General features: G+C 37.8%; 1 protein-coding gene across 1 annotated transcript; it reads left to right on the plus strand.

Moving 5' to 3' along the window:
- Window positions 1-415: 415 nt before the first annotated feature.
- Window positions 416-12,186, plus strand: LOC100889429 (proline-rich transmembrane protein 1). Its single transcript, XM_003730732.3, has 4 exons — window positions 416-633; window positions 8,288-8,544; window positions 10,172-10,309; window positions 11,797-12,186. The coding sequence occupies exons 1-4, from the start codon at window positions 624-626 to the stop codon at window positions 11,965-11,967; spliced, it is 576 nt and encodes a 191-aa protein (XP_003730780.1). The 5' UTR covers window positions 416-623; the 3' UTR covers window positions 11,968-12,186.
- Window positions 12,187-18,958: the final 6,772 nt, after the last annotated feature.

The following is an 18,958-nucleotide window of genomic DNA, read 5'->3' on the forward strand; positions in this document are numbered from 1 at the left end:
CCCTTTCCCCAATAGACTGTTGTGTAATAAAAACCGTTAAGAAAACGGAAAATTTGATTTCGAATTCCAATCATAAATATCTTGATAATCAGACAGGCGATCGGCTTATTAAAGTTACGCGGTTCCTGACTGATCTAAGGGTTTATAATTATCATTGCAGCATGAGCTAAATGCAGGATTTTGTTTCAGAGTCTGAGACAATGTTACCGAGTCACTTTAAGGTTACCCTTTCTAGGCGGCCTCCCTTTTTTCTCTCCAGAAAGTGCCCTTTGATTGCTGGTGCACCCCTGCTTTGATACACGCTCCGCCGCCCCTGTCATTTTAATTTGTAGTTGAACCCAACATTGCCTATGCCAATGTACTTTGTACATGTTTTTAACCCATTCCGGTATTAATTACAAAATTCCCTGAATGACACTCTGTGCACATATTGATCATCAAGGCCAGGAAACGGATATTAGTTATTACGGTATGAAAGCCATTGTCATTCTACACGCTTTACCCATTCAAGTAGATAGACGAGTTTCACTAAGTGCGACGTATTAATATCAAGCACAGTTCAAATCATCTCTCTCGCATAGTCACATTACATCGTTTAGTGTGAGTGAAGAACAACCATCAGGATGGCGTCTGGTAAGACATGGACTTTGTATTTGATCTATTTGATTTGAAGTTATAATGTTTTATTATGCATGTTGTCAACAGGATGGTCGGACAGGTATGTGTAGATTCGTGGTTCAGCTTAGATCATCTTGTTCAAAGGTATATATGTTCGATCGTAGTATCTATAGCTCTGTAGTGTAAGGCCAGGAACCTATCCTGAAGTCACCGGCATTCTACCCATTGAATCCTACCTACACCATTGAAGGCGTTTAAGGATAGCCAACCTATACCTGTCCGCTGTCCCCGAGGCCCCGAGCACCCGAGCACCCGAGAACCCGTGACTGTAATAATAAGACTTTTGAGCCCATATGTTGAGACAAGCGCCCATGCAATAACGCCAAACAACACCAATCATGATAACCTTTAAAGGCCTGATTTTATAAACGTACCGCTACTACTACTACTACTACTACTACTACTACTACTACTACTACTACTGTTACTACTACTTCTACTACTACTACTATTACTACTACTACTACTACTACTACTACTACTACTACTACTACTACTAATACCACTACTCCTACTACTACTACTACTACTACTACTACTACTGTTACTACTAATACTACTACTAATACCACTACTACTACTACTACTACTACTACTACTACTACTACTACTAGCACTACTACTACTACTACTACTACTACTACTACTACTATTGCTACTCCTACTACTACTACTAGCACTACTACTTCTACTACTACCACTACTACTACTACTACTACTACTATTGCTACTCCTACTACTACTACTAGCATTACTACTACTACTACTATTAAATAATCATTCTAATAAACAGTCATGATAACAGTAATACAAGGACAAGGGAGGAGGATTAATGAAGTGGAGGTTTCTATATTTTGTGACCTACTGTGCTGTCATAGGATCTGTGAACTGTTAAAACATATAGTTATCACTGCCTTAAATTGTGTGATCTATTGTTTTGTCATAGTGTCTGTGAACTGTTAAAACATATTATAGTTACCACTGCCTTATTGTGATTTATTTGCCTTGGTATAAAATTACATACCAAAAGGTTATTCAATAGGCCTATTTGTTATTTCCTTCCCTATCGTATATTAGTGATCCAATGATTACTTCTGTGTTCATGCGTCCAAGTGCGTCACACTATGAAGAAAAAAAAGTATTTTCAAGTGTATATGATTTGATTTGATTTGATTTCTGCATTTTTCCAGTTGTGTGTATGTGTGCATGTGCGTGCGAGCGTGCGTGTTTGTATGTGTGTGTAACGAAGAAAAAGGCAATGGAAAAAAGAATAACATCTCTTGACATGTGGATTTATAGAAGAATGATAAAAATATCCTCGAGAGATATTGCACATGGCAGGGTGTAAACAAATTGCACTAGTAGGATTAGTTAAGGAGAAAAAAATCAAACACTTTGGTCACGTTAAAAGGCACCAAAGCCTCTTAAAGGATGTGTTAGAAAGAAAGTGGAAGGAAGTAGACCGAGAGGAAGACCCAGAATAAATTGAGAAGACAATGTCAAGAACTGGAGTGGACTGAATTAAAACTGCAAAAGTGCACCAGAATGGCAGAAGATAGAGTGAAATGGAGAGATGTTGGAATCAACCTCCAAACCGGGAGAAGATACTTAGATAGATAAATAGTAAAGAATAGTGGAAGTGCACGTAACTCTTTGTTGTATAGTGGAGTCGAAACAAAATAGCCTTTTCAATTAAGGAAACCAAGAAAACTGAGACGCAATGTCACCAAAATTTGAGATTATCAATGACAATTGCCTACTGCATGTTGAAATCAGTTATGTAGATACTTCGATATAAGAGTTTTTTAAGAGATGCCAGACTTACTAGTTTGGTCAACGAGCATCATTTCTTTATTTTACGATATTTAATTCAATATTCAAGCTTCTTGATTCGATGGGCTAAATTTTATTTTTAAAAGAACTATAACAACATTAAAACAATTAATTGTTTATAATAGTCATATATTTATAATTTGTGGTGAATAACATTGCGTTTTCATTTTCTGTCTTTTTAAATTGTTCATAGTGGGTAAATTGCAATTGCACAGTTACAGAAATGAAAGTTTAATGAAAATTAAAATATTATACCAATATTCAACAATCTTACTATTATAGCGAAGCTCTAGCATATATCGTAAAGAAGTAAGTGAAGTAATCCAATAGTCAATAAGGATGGAAAATGAAAAAGAAGATATATATACCCCGTTTTAAGGATAGTATGGCTGTGTCTGATTTCCTGTACGTGTTAACTTTACCAAGTCATTGCTCTGAAACCGCAGATACTTGTCCTACGTCATTCATTGTATGTACGTTCCATTTGAATGATTAAGTATATAGGATTGACATAATTATTTGAGTCAGTTTAATATCCGTATTTATGAAATAAACCATTCTTATTGAATTACCAAGGGTGATAATATTAATGTCCCACTCATATTTGATCAATCATGTCTATTTAAACAGTGTAGAAGGTTGAGTTCTGGGAAGAGGTGAACAATAATTTGTGAGCATTACTCGTTCTTATTATGCAAGTGTGGAAGAACATCAGTTAAGACATGTTCCCTGAAAAGCATGGCTCTTCAAATGCCTTCATATTCTAAATATGCATGCAACATCGTAAAAATCGGGGGCCGGCTTTTTACGTCACGTGTTCGTGTAGTCCCATATACATCTTTCTGTGCAAGTGTTTGTAACTTTACCAAGACTTGGCCAAATTTCTTATCATTTTGATGATTCCAGAACCTTGCAATACACACAAATTCTTATATGCTAGATGATCAACCTTTTCTGGTCGGTTCCACACCGTTTCTTTCACAATGCAATCGCATGACCAGAACTCAACTTTATCTTTAAGGCACTGAATATAGTATTAATGACTGCTTTGAGAGAAATAGTTGTTTTATTACGCTCAAGGGAAGGTTAGAATTGTGCTATTCCCCGAGGCTTGCCGAGGGGAATAGCCCAATTGTAACCTTCCCGAGAGCATATGAAAACAACTATTTCTCGAATATTAAAGCAGTCATTAATACTTTTATATGCCGAAAAAAAAAAGACTAAAAAATAAAAAATAAAAAATAATTTACATTTTTGTCGTACAACAAGAGGTGTATCGAAAACCAACGCTTAGACCACTCGGCTATCGCGCGCCGTTAACATGCTTGGCAGTTTTCTCCAATATATACATTAAAATGGATTGAAAACGGCTCCGCGTGAGGGATGCTTCGCAAAAGCTCCATGAAACGGACCCTTCTTTTACTTTTGCAATGCATATTGGCACGAACTTAGATCAAGATCTATCGGCAGATGTTGTTTTTTTGTTTTTGAGAGTTAATTTTCGTCTTCATGTCAACAATGCAAGATAAAATTGTCGGTAAGATCGATCGAGATTCAATTCTCGCTACCCTAAATAGGTACGAAAATCTCGAAATTCGCGAGACGAGGTAATTTTCACTCTCTCGGGTCGTCACTACAACTTCCGGTATAGAGTCCCATCCCGCTGGCGCTAGCGCCTGTGTTCGCTGTGCAGAGTTTTCACGCACGCTAAAATCGATGCCAATCAGTGTAATTGGTACAGATTATAATATGCAATGGAAAGCTTCGGGCAAAATTAGTGACTTTAGCACAAAAGGCCGTTAAACTCTACCGTGAAAGAGAGGGTTGTGATCACGAACGCCTGCACAGGAAGCTGTAATGTCGAAAAGCTATCCCATAATGCAATGCGGATTTCAGGATTTTCCCCGGATCTCGGCAGAATCGCTATTTGGGGTAGCGAGAATTGTATTGAAATTGCCGACCAATTTTTCGCACACGTATGGTATCCTCCATCGCTCAAACCATTTTTTAACATGTAAACCTATGGGGTAACCATGGAGACTGACCTATTTTTTTTAATAACCATGGTTATTAAAAATATTGATATGTTTTAAGCATGGTTACCGGGAATTTTACAGGAACAGTTGAAGTTTATGAATGCAATTCGACCAATCAGATGGCTGGATTTCTTAAGTGAGGTATATAATAACATATACTGACCTTGTAGAATTTAGGCATTATACCGTCCTTGTTGAGTTTAGGCACTATACCGTCCTTGTTGAGTTTAGGCACTATACCGTCCTTGTTGAGTTTAGGCACTATACCGTCCTTGTTGAGTTTAGGCACTATACCGTCCTTGTTGAGTTTAGGCACTATACCGTCCTTGTTGAGTTTAGGCACTATACCGTCCTTGTTGAGTTTAGGCACTATACCGTCCTTGTTGAGTTTAGGCACTATACCGTCCTTGTTGAGTTAAGGCACTATACCGTCCTTGTTGAGTTTAGGCACTATACCGACCTTGTTGAGTTTAGGCACTATACCGTCCTTGTTGAGTTTAGGCACGGAATAACATATACCGTCCAGTACGCGAATATTTTTTTTACACGCTAGCCTGGCCACTTTTCCCGTAATACTCGTAAACGTGCGCTGGTGGGAAAGCCTACATAATAATAGGCATGCACGCAGTTAGTGGACTTGGTTGCTCGCTAGCTGCTATGATCGTTCGTTCGTTCGTTCGTGTCTCCTTAGATCAAGATTAAAATAAAGTTCCGAAATTAAATTAAATTAAATTAAGCTTGTGAATTCCATCGCCCGATGGCTACGATGGCCGTCTCATTTACAAGGGCCAGCTAGGGAAATAAGTCCACCCTCTGCCACCACGACCTCCAGTTTAAATTCCACTAGGAATCTTTTGGAGGAACAACAACCAAGTACCAAGTAGGGCTTGATCTGACGACTGTCATGCATGATGAGGCCCCCCCCCCCCAAAAAAAAAAAAAAAAAAAAAAAAAAAAAATCATTTGGTTGTCCTCGACCGCCCGCTCGTCATTTTCGGGCCGCTCGCATTTTTTTTGTTTTTTTGTTTAATTCATTTTTTTTGTTTTTAATTCAATTTTTTTAATTTAATTTTTATTCTTTTAAATTTAATTGTTTAGGGGGAGCAATCTTAAATGCCAAACACACCATTTTATGCATTTGCAAGGATCAAAATGCGTCCCGTTGCCAGTTTTGACTTTTCAGTACGCAATTAGGTATATATTAAACTTGCCATTTTTATTTTTCTATGTCAAAATGCCGTTCATTCAAATCAGGTTCTGAGCATTCTTAAACTCATTTTAAAGCCCATCTGTACTAGTTTACAGGAGGGATTAGACCACCCTTCAAGGTCACTGGACAGGTGGTTATCTCATCAAATCAGCTCTCAGTTAATATAAGATAAAGAGGATCATGGGGGACCAATGGTCACCGGTTAGGCATTGTTTGCTACATAGAGGGCGCGAGTAGCTATAAGTAGTACAATGGAGATTTTAAAAGGTGCTGTATTTCAAAGCTCAAATTACTTTCTGTGTTGGTCTTGATATTCATTGTACATTAAACTAGTCTTTTACCATATTAAAGTATTTTATAGACTGTGTTTGTTTAAATGCTTGACAATCCCAATGATTATTTTTTTATGGAAAAAAAAAATATTAAAAAAAAAAAAAGAATGGAGAAAAAAAAAAAAAATCCGCCCGCCCGCCCCTACTCCAGAAAAGCAATCGAGGACAACCAAACAATTTTTTTTTTTGGCCTGATGCACCTCTCATGTATGCTGCTAGACTCTAATATTAGTCGTTTCCATGGTATTTATCATAGAAATGGCCAGGCTAGCGTGTAAAAAAAATTTGCGCGTCATGACATGTGACATTGTCACTAAAGCACGATCCGGTACAATGTCTACTGTACGTCATGACATGTGACATTGTCACTAAAGCACGATCCGGTACAATGTCTACCGTACGTCATGACACGTGACATTGTCACTAAAGCAAGATTCGGTACAATGTCTACTGTACGTCATGACATGTGACATTGTCACTAAATCACGATCCGGTACAATGTCTACTGTACGTCATGACACGTGACATCGTCACTAAAGCACGATCCGGTACAATGTTTACTGTACGTCATGACATGTGACATTGTCACTAAAGCACGATCCGGTACAATGTTTACTGTACATCATGACATGTGACATTGTCACTAAAGCACGATCCGGTACAATGTCTACTGTTCGTCATGACATGTGACATTGTCACTAAAGCACGATCCGGTACAATGTCTACCGTACGTCATGACACGTGACATTGTGTCATGACATACAAATACGCCAAGTGTCGTCAACAGAAACATTCAAATTACAACTGAAAACTTATTTGTTTCTTTCGTTGTAAATATTGTAATATTTTAATTTACCATGTCTAGGAGAATTTCGAATTTTGTTTTTCGGTTTATTGATGTTTTTCTTTCTTATTTCTGTTAAAGCTTATTTGCCATAGCTTACAGGAGGGATTAAAGCGCTCTGCAAGGTCACTGGACAGGTGGTTATCTCATCAACTCAGCTCTCAGTTAACATGAGAAAAAGAGGATCATGGGGGACCAATGGTCACCGATTAGGCATTGGTTGTTATATAGAGGGCGCAAGTAGCTACAAGTAGTGCAGTGGGCCTTTAAATGTCCTTTTCTCTAAGCGCCATGAGCACCGAAAGGTGGACCTGTGCGCTATTCAAGTAGCCATTTTTATTATTATTATTATTATTATTAAAGCACGATCCGGTACAATGTCTACTGCACGTTATGACATGTGACATTGTCGTAATTTCATCCCCCCAAAAGGTTCTTGATATGATCTTTTATTTCATTTCATTAATTTCATTCTCCATACAAACATTAAAACATACAAACATGATATACAGATAAAAGATCGATAACAAGAAAAATACAAAGCAAAGGAGCAAACAAAATTTCATGGGAATGTGGGGTTAACAAAAAGGGCAATTAGCCTCATGAACTTCCACCCTGGCGTCAACCCCTTAACAAATATGCACTGTATTGTTGAGAAAAGAAAAGCAGAGAAAACCGAAACACAAATACAGGGGGGGGGGGGGGAGAAGAGAAGGGGAGGGGAAAAACATTATAAAGTGCATTAACTGAAACGTGACGTTTTTTTATCTCACTGCCATCATTGAATTGTAATATCAAGAAACATATTTTTTAATTCGGAAATAAATGAATATAAAGCCTGTCGTGTTGCAATCAGTCTCAAGAGATGAGCATTTCATACCATAAAGAACACATCATTATACAATGGGAGTAGAAATAGAATGATTTATGATGCGTATATTGACGTTGTTCTGGTTCTGGTTCTGGTTTTGTACTCCGACAAAGCGGGATCCCGCATCGCGTCACCTATATCAATAATCTAGCATTGTGGTCAGGTAGCCTTTACAATTATGAAAACTGTGGCTGTAGTGGCTTTACACAGTGCTTACACGGTGTGATAAGGATAATGTATTCACATGTATATGGATATGTATCTTGTATTTGGGGGCTATGATTTTCGGTTGGTGTTTCCACAGTGTGTTTTCATCGTTACACGTTAAAGCTCTTCAAAGGCAGTTTGTGCTTTTCAATGCAAAACAGAATATGTAAATCGACCCTGTGCTGCCAATTTGCCTTTCACAGCCTGTATTTTCTAGCCTGTATTTGACGTCATTTCTAAACAATTTGTTTGAACACTTTATCATATTCATTACAGAATACAAGCAACTCATCAATGAAGGTTGTGACGTGGAGAGCGTCGGTCATGATACCCCTCCTAGTTACGATGAGAGTAATGCGATTCCAAGCTCAGCTCCACCACAGAACCCTTACCCACCTCCGAACTCTTCTGAGTACCCTATGCAACAGCCTTCTCAATTTCCGCAGGCTGCACAATTCCCTCAGCAGCAACCAGGCACATATGCCCCTCAGCAGCAACCAGGCACCTATGCCCCCCAGCCGCAGGTGATTCAGGTAAAACACATGTAGGAGAGAGAACCCTATGGAGAGGGTGGACGAGATAAGAGAAACTGGGAAAGTGAAGGAGAAGGAAAAAGAGGGAAAGGAAACAGAGAGATAGGAGAATTAGAAAGAAGGGAGACTAGGACAGATGACAGGAAAGGGAAAGAGAGGGAGAAGGAAAGAGAGGGAGAGAAAGAAAGAAGGAAGACTAGGACAGATAACAGGCGAGGGAAAGAGAGGGATAAGGAAAGTCAGAGAGAGAGATAGACAGAAGGGAGACTAGGACAGGTGACAGAAAAGAGAGGGGAAGGAAAGAGAGAGAGAGAGAGAGAGTAAAAGGAGAGATAGAAATAAGGGAGACTAGCACAGGTGACAGAAAAGAGAGGGGAAGGAAAGAGAGAGAGGAAAAGGAGAGATAGAAAGAGCACAGGTGACAGAAAAGGAAAATAGAAGGAGAAGGAAAGACAATGAGAGGAGAGATAGAAAAATGTGAAACTAGGACAGATGACTGGAAAGAGGGGAGAAGGAAAGAGAGAGAGAGAGAGAGAGAGAGAGAGAGGAGAGATAGAAATAAGGGAGACTAGGATAGATGACAGAGAAGGAAAGTCAGAGAGAGGGGACAGATAGACAGAAGGGAGACTAGGGCAGATGTCAGGTAAAGGAAGAAGAGGGAGGAGGAGGAGAGAGAGAGAGAGAAAGAGAGAAAGAGAGAAAGAGAGAGAGAGAGAGAGAGAGAGACAAAAGAATTGATGCATGCCTGATCGTCAACGAAACGGACTTAAAGGTAAAGACCAGTATTGGAAACGCCCCAATTTCAAAAAATGAAATGGAAGCTCTCATTACCAATCATGTGAAAGAATATGTTTTGACTAATACATGATGATAACAAATTTGCCGGGAAACCGCCTACTAATTCATATATTTGGTACATTTGTTTCTCTCATGGTTTGTGAGAGATATAGGGTAGTCTCATATACATCTTTCTGTGTATAGTGCTTGTAACTTTACAAAGAATGGGCCAAATTTCTTATCATTTTGATTATTCCAGAACCTTGCAGATGCTAGATGCTAGATGATCAACCTTTTCTGATCGATTCCACAACGTTTCTTTCACAATGCAATCGCTTGACCATAACTGGTCTTTACCTTTAAGTTTTTTGTCAACTCTGTTTGTTGCTACGGAAGGAAGCCAGTAAAAATGAACTCGTTTAATCAAACTATGGAAATGCAAGCATTACTGTAAACAAACAGAACTTTGATTTTCCTGGCTCATTTTTCCTGATTGAGATGTCATATGAAAGGGCTGAAATTGAACTTTCTAGAAATATTATTTTCTTTTTGAAATTCAGATACCGCCCGTCAAATTATTGTTGATTTCCTTTCTGCGTGAAATATGCATCTTATGAGTTACATCAAATGAAAGAAGAGGATCTAAACTTTTAAAATATGTGTCATTTATTAATTATAATTGCGATTAAGTTGTGATGAAACATCGATAATTCTCGGTTTCGTTTTTTCTGGGACGCACTGTATAGTAACCCAAGGCTCAGTTAAGCCGTATTTTAGTGTTAACAAAGAAAAAGCAATCGATGTATTATCCTAGGCTAATGATTTACAATATAATTGTGAATTCAAACAGGTCCAACAGCCGGTCCAACAAAACATAATACATGTGAGCACGGGAATAGCGCCGAATGACTACTTTGGCTTAGCTCTCTTTGTCACACTCTGCTGCTGTTTGCCGTTTGGGATTGTAGCTCTCATCAAGTCTACTGAGGTATATATGATAAACTATCTAACCATACTAAACAAATCTTGTTCAATTTCCCTACCGGACAAATCTTGTTCAATTTCCCTACCGGACATTACCCCCGGAAAACAACATTTTTCCGTTTGTAGTCCAATGACAACTACGAAGATGTAATTTTCTAAAAAGTTTTCGTTGTCGGGGTCGGGGGGGGGGGGGGGGGTAGGGGATATTGTAGGAAGATAACTTTTGGTCTTTGTAGGAGCACCAATATTCGTACAAATGCATGTAATTATATGTCGTATGTGTTTATTCCAGCCGACACTTTCATCAATAGGGATACCTAACAAACAATTTTGAATACCTCTTACGTTCTGATGTTATATTATCAATTACAATACTCTAAGGAAAATTAGGGGCATGCACATATATAAGTTTAAAGTGTATGCAGCTTGTTTATAAAGAGATAAAACAGTATGCTCCTTTTGATTAGTATATATATATATATATATATATATATATATATATATATTAAATTTGAATAAGGGCATCCAAATCCTAATGAGAAAAAAAAATGTTGATGTCGTCGGCAAACACACATGAAGTAAAAACGATAAAAGGGGTGATGCATTAGTTCTATCATTTAGATATAATAATACAAATGAGGGACCTAATATTGATCCTTGTGGGACTCCATATTTGATTGTACGATATTCTGATAAAAATGTGCACCGCGTACTGATGCCGGAATGATGAATAATCTTTATACAATGAGAGAGCAACTCCTTGAATTCCATAAACTTGAAGCTTTTAAAGAAAAATATAACTCAGCATATCAAACGCTTTTGATAAATCCATAAAAGTCCCAATTATATGTTGTTGTTTTCGTATGTTTCGAGAACCTACTAAAATGGCAAGCTCACACGTGGTGGTACATGGTTATATACACAACTTCCTGGTAAAAAGTCATGTAGTGATTTCAGGAAAGAAAAGAAAAGAAAAGAAAAGAAAGCCAAGCATGGGTCAATTTTCCGAGTAATCAGAGGTCAAATAAATTTTTATTATTCATGTATTGCATTAGCTTACATCAACAGTAAGTTGTGAGACCGCGAATATGTTCACTCAGATGGACTAAGTATGCTGTTAGGGAGTAGTCATTAAAAAGGATAACTTTTCAGGGACAGTTGTCTCCATGTGACTGTCCTGCGATGATTCCTTTGGTTTGTAATTGCCTTCGGGAAAGATTTCTAAATATGATTAGAAGGACATCATTGCGATAAAACCGTTGACAAAAATAGATCACTTAGTAATTGATACAAACTGTTTGTTACTCTTATTGGTGTTGGTGTTGGTGTGGTGGCGGTGTTTCTGTTGGGGTTGTTGTTAAAAATAAAGCATAAACAAATTCGGGTTAGTAATTCAATCTCCTTGTTACAATGGATACTATCACCAATATTCTGCTATTTTCCGTATACATAACATGACATGAGTGTTGTATTTTCTTGTTTTATCTGAAGGTGAGAAACCGATCAGCAGTGGGGGACTACCACGGTGCCGCTGTCTCATCTTTGGAGGCGAAACGCTGGTCCAGAATCGGGTTAATCTTTGGCAGCGTTTCAGTGGGTGTTAGTGTACTTGGTGGCATTGTGTTATCTACATTAGGCTCATCCGTTCAATATGGTTATTAGAAAAATAAAGAGAAAGAAGGAGGAGAGGGGACCATGATTAGAATGGAAGAAGGGCTGCGTAGTTTAAAACCCAATTGTTTGATCAGTTTGAGTTCATGACCACAATCCTCGATTATATAGATTTTCGCAAGACTCCGCAATAGGACCACTGCAAACTGGAGAAATAGCTACAGAGAGAGAGAGAGAGAGAGAGAGAGGAAGGGAGAGAGAGAGAGAGAGAGAGGGAGAAGGGGAGGGAGAGAGTGAGAGAGAGGAAGGAGAGAGATAGAGAGATATTCATACAGACAGAGAGGAGGAGGGAGAGAGAGAGACAGACCGACATACAGAGGGGGAGGGAGAGAGAGAAAAGGAAAGGTGGATTAGAAAATATCCCCTTTAAATGTTCATTGATTCGTGTTACAATACGATACTTAACATTTAAAAACTTTTTGATAAAAAACAAACTTTAATTTAGTTAAGATAACAGTACTACAAATACATAGGTCTTTGTTACTCGTATGACCGTATTCTTGTTTACTTTAATAGCCCTGTGTATGCAGTACTAAATGTGTTCAAGGATTTACTTTTCAGTTATGTCAATTAGAGTGTATGTGTTTATTGAATACTGAAATAAAAACATGAGATCTAATTTTCCTATAGTTAAACGTGATTTTATTCCCTTGGTCGGGTTTAACTTAATCAGTAGGCCCGGATTTGTAATGGTCTTGCAATTTACAACAAAAAAACGATAAATCTTTGCCCCCAAAATAATGCTTTTATAAAAGATAGACCCGGACTTGTAATGGTTTTGCAATTTACAACAAAAAAAGATAAATCTTTGCCCCCAAAATAATCATTTTATAAAAGATAGACCCGGACTTGTAATGGTCTTGCAATTTACAACAAAAAAAAGACAAATCTTTGCAAGAAATTAATGCTTTTATAAAAGAAATCGTATCACCTTGGAGTGAATTATGTTTTGTAGATAATCCCTCTGAGGAATTTATTCATAATCAAATTATATGAGATACTAATTCATGTATCAAGGTGAAGGGTTTTATACTCTTTAAGAAAGATTAGATAAACAGGAATCAATATGATTTTCTCACATATTCGGAGGTTGTAAATAAATTCATTATTCATTGTAATTTTCTAGATTTGTATTCAATTATATCGGCTATACCTTTACAAGGGAAGCATACTTGCGAAGACCCACCTAACAAAATATTAATAACCAGTAAGAAATTATTTGCAGCATGACAAATTTAACTTAAGAATATTAACTAATTCATAAATTGTGTGTTGACAAACTCTTTCAAGTTCCAGTTTCCTAGAAGAAAACGGCATTGTCAGTTGAAAATAACTCACTATATTCTTGGTGTCAATAGGTATTTAAGGACTATTGGTATATCCCATTCTGATTTATGTAAATTTTGTTCAGAATAGATGGAATCTATTAAACACTTATTTGGGAATGCCCAGTAACTCGTCGATTCTTCGAAGAATTTGGAAAATAAATCCTTATAAATGAAATCAAGTTAACATGTAATGACTTCATCTTTGGCATCCCGGGTGAAAATTATTTTTCTTTAAATTTCGTATGCAAAATATCATATATTTTCAACCAGATATTTGAAGGGATAATTATCATTTCCTCCATATTTGTATTATTATGTATCCTTGCGGGTAGTCATACTATAAAGCTTTGCTTACTTTGTCAACCCTCCTGTTTGATGCTTTCGATTAGTTACAGCCAGCCTTAGTTTATTCTACATATATTCTTTTGTCATGTGTAAATTTGCAATGTTTGTTTGTTATATATTTGTAAAAATGCAAAAGAAAAAGAAAATCAAACAGAAATAAATATATCAAAATCAAATCAATCAACTCAAATGTTTTCAAAAGAAATTGAAAGATCATTATGAAGTTGAACAAACAATCTCTGCACAACAAGGTAGGTTCATTTAATTTTTTGATAGATGGAGGTACGTCCAACTTAGTCTTAATACTAACATTTCGTTTAAGTAATTTTTCCTTTATTTGTCAAATGTATGTATCCATTATTTGTTTACATTTGCTTATACATGTATTGGTTTATTGTTTAATACAACATTGAATAAAGACTTTATTTGAAGACAATAAAAGGAAACAAATATATGGACCACGATACAAGAAACATGATATTGGCTGATGCAAGAAAGACGTGGACATTTTCACAGGTTCTACAAAGTGAGTAGACACCGAGAACGGATACATGAGTGCCCGCAAGATGCACCCTCACTTCTGAATGTTTATTTGCTTGATATGTTTTTATAAAAGTAATTTATATACGGTCCTTATAATTATTAAATGAATACGCATGTCAGGAAAACGTTCAATTATCAATATGTTAATTGTCTCGCCGGGTAAAACCCAAGAATAAGATCTATGATTCCATATTGAAGGCATATATTTACATATTTATTTTAATTTAACTCATTCTTTAAAAAAAAATTGAAAGGGAATATGTATATTAAGAGGTTTGTAAAACTAGTGGAAGAAATATTTCAATATTTGCATATTTTGCTACATAGTACTTCATTAAACCCTCATGTTTATAAGGATGACTGTCACGTCATATTAAAATAATGTACGTACAGGGTCGTACGTGTCAGCTCACATTTGTCTTTACCCAATTATGTAATCTTCTTGATATTGTAAAACTTGGGAAGCAGCAAAAAAGGAGAAGCCCTAAGAAGTGATCGACAAAATTAAATAATTTATACCTGCATAGAGAGAGAAAAAAAAGGTTATTCTTTATATATAAAGTTTATTTATGTCTCTGGGCTTGCTGGTCTCTCTTTCTTTCTCGCTTTCTGTCCCTACCCCTCTTTGCCCTCCTCTCACTGTTTCTCTTGTTCTCTCTCCCCCTCTCCCCATCTCTCTTTTTCTCCCTCCTTCTCCCCGTCTCTCTCTTTCTCTCTCTTCCCTTTCGTTATCTCTCTCTCTCTTTCACTTTATCTCTCTCTCTCCCCCTGTCTTGTTTGCTCTCTCTCTCTCTTTCTTTCTCTTTCCCCTCATCTAGTATTTTTTGACCGCTATTTAACCAATATAGATTTTTTTCCTCTTATCATTCCGTCACGACTAAACAAAGACAATTTTGTTTTTAAGGAAACTGATTTTGATATAAAAGTCCCAAACGTATTGCATGAGCTGATCAACAAACGTCCCAGGCATATGTTCTTCGGCCATTTCTTTTATGAACACAATATGTGATCTAGAAGAATACCCTTTTCGCTATTCTAATCTATTATAAAACTTGCAGTCACCCCTAATTGGTGCTCGTTCAACTGGCTTTCGATGACTTTCATCTAGGGCCTTTAGCATGCTTGTGAATTGTAGTTGGTTAAAGAGTGCATAGACATCACATATAAATGTCAAAACGCGTTCACGTCTTACTATACTGTGCGAGTATAAGAGAAGGGAGGGAGATGGAGAGAGGGAGAGTGAGAGAGAGAGAGAGAGAGAGAGAGGGAGAGATGGGGAGATGGAGAGAGGGAGAGTGAGAGAGAGAGAGAGAGAGAGAGGGAGGGGAGAGATTGAGAGTAGGAGAGTGAGAGAGAGAGAGAGAGAGAGAGATTGAGAGTAGGAGAGTGAGAGAGAGAGAGAGGGAGAGGGAGAGAGAGGGGGAGAGAGAGAGAGGGAGAGAGAGGGAGGGAGAGAGAGAGAGAGAGAGAGAATATAAATGAAAGGGCAAGTGGGTGATAGGTAGACGACAGGACAGAGTTAGCTGGAAGAGGAGGGAGGATAGGTGAATAGATGAGAGGAAATACTGAGGAGAAACACACTTGCGCGAGTTCATCCTTTTTTCTGGAACGACATAAAGTTCCTTGCCGGGTAACATATTTTGCTGAAGAAATTATTGTGTTCATATTAATAAATCTTATAAATGGTGGCCGAAATAAAGATCATTTAATTACGCTATACGCCACTGGCCAAGCGAGGAGGTGGAGGGGGGGGGGGGGGGTTGGGTTGTTTTGGGTGTTAAACACCCCTTGCCCCTTTGGCAAACAGGAGTGTTTTAGGTGTTCAAACGGGTGCTCAATGGAGGGGGGGGGGGGGGGGGGGGTTGAGGGAGAAAACAGGCATGTTCACCCCCCCCCCCCCCTAATGAGCAAAACAAATAATAATAATTGCTATAGGCAAAAACACGATTAATAAGTCCACTCCTTGAAGTGTTTCCGTTTCGCGCTCACAGAACTGAACAAAATGATACACCTTCAAGGCTAAAACGGAGACAGTCCTTGCCTCTCATTCTCGCTCTGTTTTTTTTTTCGACGGGTGTACTTTCACACCATAATATCCGATCCCTGTCATTGGTGATCATTGTATGCACAGAGTGTAGTTCTGAGATTGTTGTATTTCCCTCAGTCTATCTATCCCTCACAACCTCCCTTTGGTCTCTCTCTCTCTCTCTCTCTCTCCTGCCATCTAAGTGTTTTACCTGAACCACCTGCAGCTAGGGGGCATAGGTGCCTGGTTGCTGCTGAGGGAACTGTGAAGCCTGCTGAGATTGAGAAAGCTGTTGCATAGGGCGGTGATCCTGTCAACGTGTACATATTTTCCCCCGGTCATGAAATGAAATCGCCACCCCTGTATAGGATCCTCAGAGGAGGCGGGTAAGGGTTCTGAGGTGGAGCTGAGCTTTGAATCGCATCACTCTCATCGTAACTAGGAAGGGTTCCATGACCACCGCCCTCTACGTCACAACCTTCATTGGTGAATTGCTTGCATTCTGTAATGAACATCACAAAGAGTTCAAGACTATTGTTTAAAAAATGACATCACATACAGGCTACGAAATGAAAGCACAAACTGCCTTTGAAGAGTTCTAAATCCGTGGAACAATGAAAACACACCGTGGGAACACCAACCGAAAAACATAGCCCTAATTAGCCCTAAATAAAAGATATATATCCATATACATGTGAATATACACTGTCGCTCATAACGTTGGAATATTTTGTTACCCCAATTTATGGAATTATTTTGACAATAATTTAGATCTAGATAATAGTATACATTCTCAGATTTTATTGAATAACAATTTGCCAGTGTTTGTTTTGCGTGACTGCTAAAGCATGTGTATGCTAATATGCTTATCAGCTAGGGGACCTACGTCCTTAAAGGGACTATGTCCCTTTTGCAGCCAACCTCAAATGCTGTAGAACTTTGCAGGAACTACGAACATGTCATGTATGTCCTATCTGTGAAATTTAAACGTTAGCAGTGTCCTCATATTCAAATTATGCAAGGAAACCCGTTTACTTGCTAGACTTCACTGTCAGACACTATTGAGTGACTAACTGGCCTTTTTTTCTTCTTTAATAATAACATACATGAAAATAGTTGTAAAGGGTACATGAGCATTTGTCTACATCAATAACCCACTTCTTGTGATGGCCAAGATTAAACTGATTGAATCTTTGCGCAGCATAAAACGTATGACCATTCGGTACTATCGTCTGAAAATCAAGACTTTTACTTTTGGGCTCTATAGCCCTAAAGTCGATTTGACAACTAATGGTCGTTATTTTCCCACTTGAAGACATTTTCAAGCCCCACCTTTTTCAGGGAAGTTCTAAATTAGTATTATCTTTCAAATGCAGTTGGAATCTAACTTTTTCATTTGTTTGGCCTGCATATGGACATAGTACCTTAAGTCATAAATGACAGTAATTAGGATTAATGCCCCACAAAAGGGCACAAACACTGGCAAATTATTATTCAATAAAATCTGAGAATGTTTACTATTATCTAGATCTATATATTAGGAATAAACCATTGTCAAAATAATTCCATAAATTGGGGTTTAAAACAAAAATGTTTTTCACACAATAATAACTGTTTCCTGTCAACGGTAACCATGCTATGCACTGAGTGTAAGACACTGCATTTTTTAATTCAATACTGGAATGTGTTGAAAACATATTCAAAGTACATTGACATACTCCATGTTGGGTAGCAGAAAAATTAAAATCAACAGAGAGAGGGAGAGAGGGAGAGACACACAGGAAGAAGGAGTTTGAGTTGTTTAAGTGAAAAAATATCCCAAGATTACTGACTATGATCGAGTATTGTATTCTCACGCATTCATGTACCCCCAAATAGCCCCTTTTTTACTTAGGAAAAATGCACTTTTTTAAAACTTATGATAAGTGCACTATTTGCTCTCTATGAGCGCCCCTTTCCCTTCCTCGTCACGTTGCCACTTTTAACATGCGATAAGTTCCCCCATTCTAATATGAAAGGTGCCCCTTTTACTTTGTCAAGTGCTCACTTCCCTTTGTAATAAATACCCCTTCCCTTTCCTTAAAGTGCCCAGATAAGGGGGCTTGATGTTATCCTTTTTACATCTGATGAGTGCCCCTTTTCCAAATAAGAGTGTGTATAAGTGTGTGTACTAGGTGTTTACAGACGTGTATCAATCAGATAAGATTATTTACGTCTGGGGACAGACCTTGAAACGTCACCATCCGAAAGATGTGACTCAGTTTCGAACCTGCGTCCTCGGCTGAATCAGTTTGTAACTTCACTTTTAGCTGGATTACAGGCGCACGCCACAACGCCTAGTTAGAGCCCCTTCCTCTTTCTCATAAAATGTCTCTTTCTACCTCCAATAATTGTTCCTATCCAAATCGTATATACGTACCCCCCTTTCATCTCTGATGAGTACCCCTTTCAAGTATGATAATTTCTCTCTTAGAGTTGCTTTTGATAAGTGCCCCCTTTTACTTATATTTCCCCTGTCCTCTTCAAATTATGCTCTTGTTCGTCCATTTAAAGAGCAAATACCACTTTCAAAGAATCGAAACAGTTTATGTAATATCGAGAACTGTGTCTCTTTAAGATATATTAAATGCTCATTTCCAAAGCTATTTAATACTCATTTTCAAAGCTAGTTTAATGTCCCATCTCTAGATACCCAATATATGAAGTGCGCCCTCTCTTAACACTAAATAGTTTGTCAATA

The sequence above is a fragment of the Strongylocentrotus purpuratus genome, unplaced genomic scaffold (genome assembly GCF_000002235.5).
Source record: "Strongylocentrotus purpuratus isolate Spur 01 unplaced genomic scaffold, Spur_5.0 spur5_scaffold_20, whole genome shotgun sequence".
Lineage (NCBI taxonomy): Eukaryota > Metazoa > Echinodermata > Echinoidea > Camarodonta > Strongylocentrotidae > Strongylocentrotus > Strongylocentrotus purpuratus.

Bases quoted from the DNA above. Each gene is read 5' to 3' on its own strand.
- LOC100889429 (XM_003730732.3), top strand. The intron at 8,545-10,171 runs GTAAAACACATG...GAATTCAAACAG, and splicing joins CCCAGCCGCAGGTGATTCAG to GTCCAACAGCCGGTCCAACA. The intron at 10,310-11,796 runs GTATATATGATA...TTTTATCTGAAG, and splicing joins CTCTCATCAAGTCTACTGAG to GTGAGAAACCGATCAGCAGT.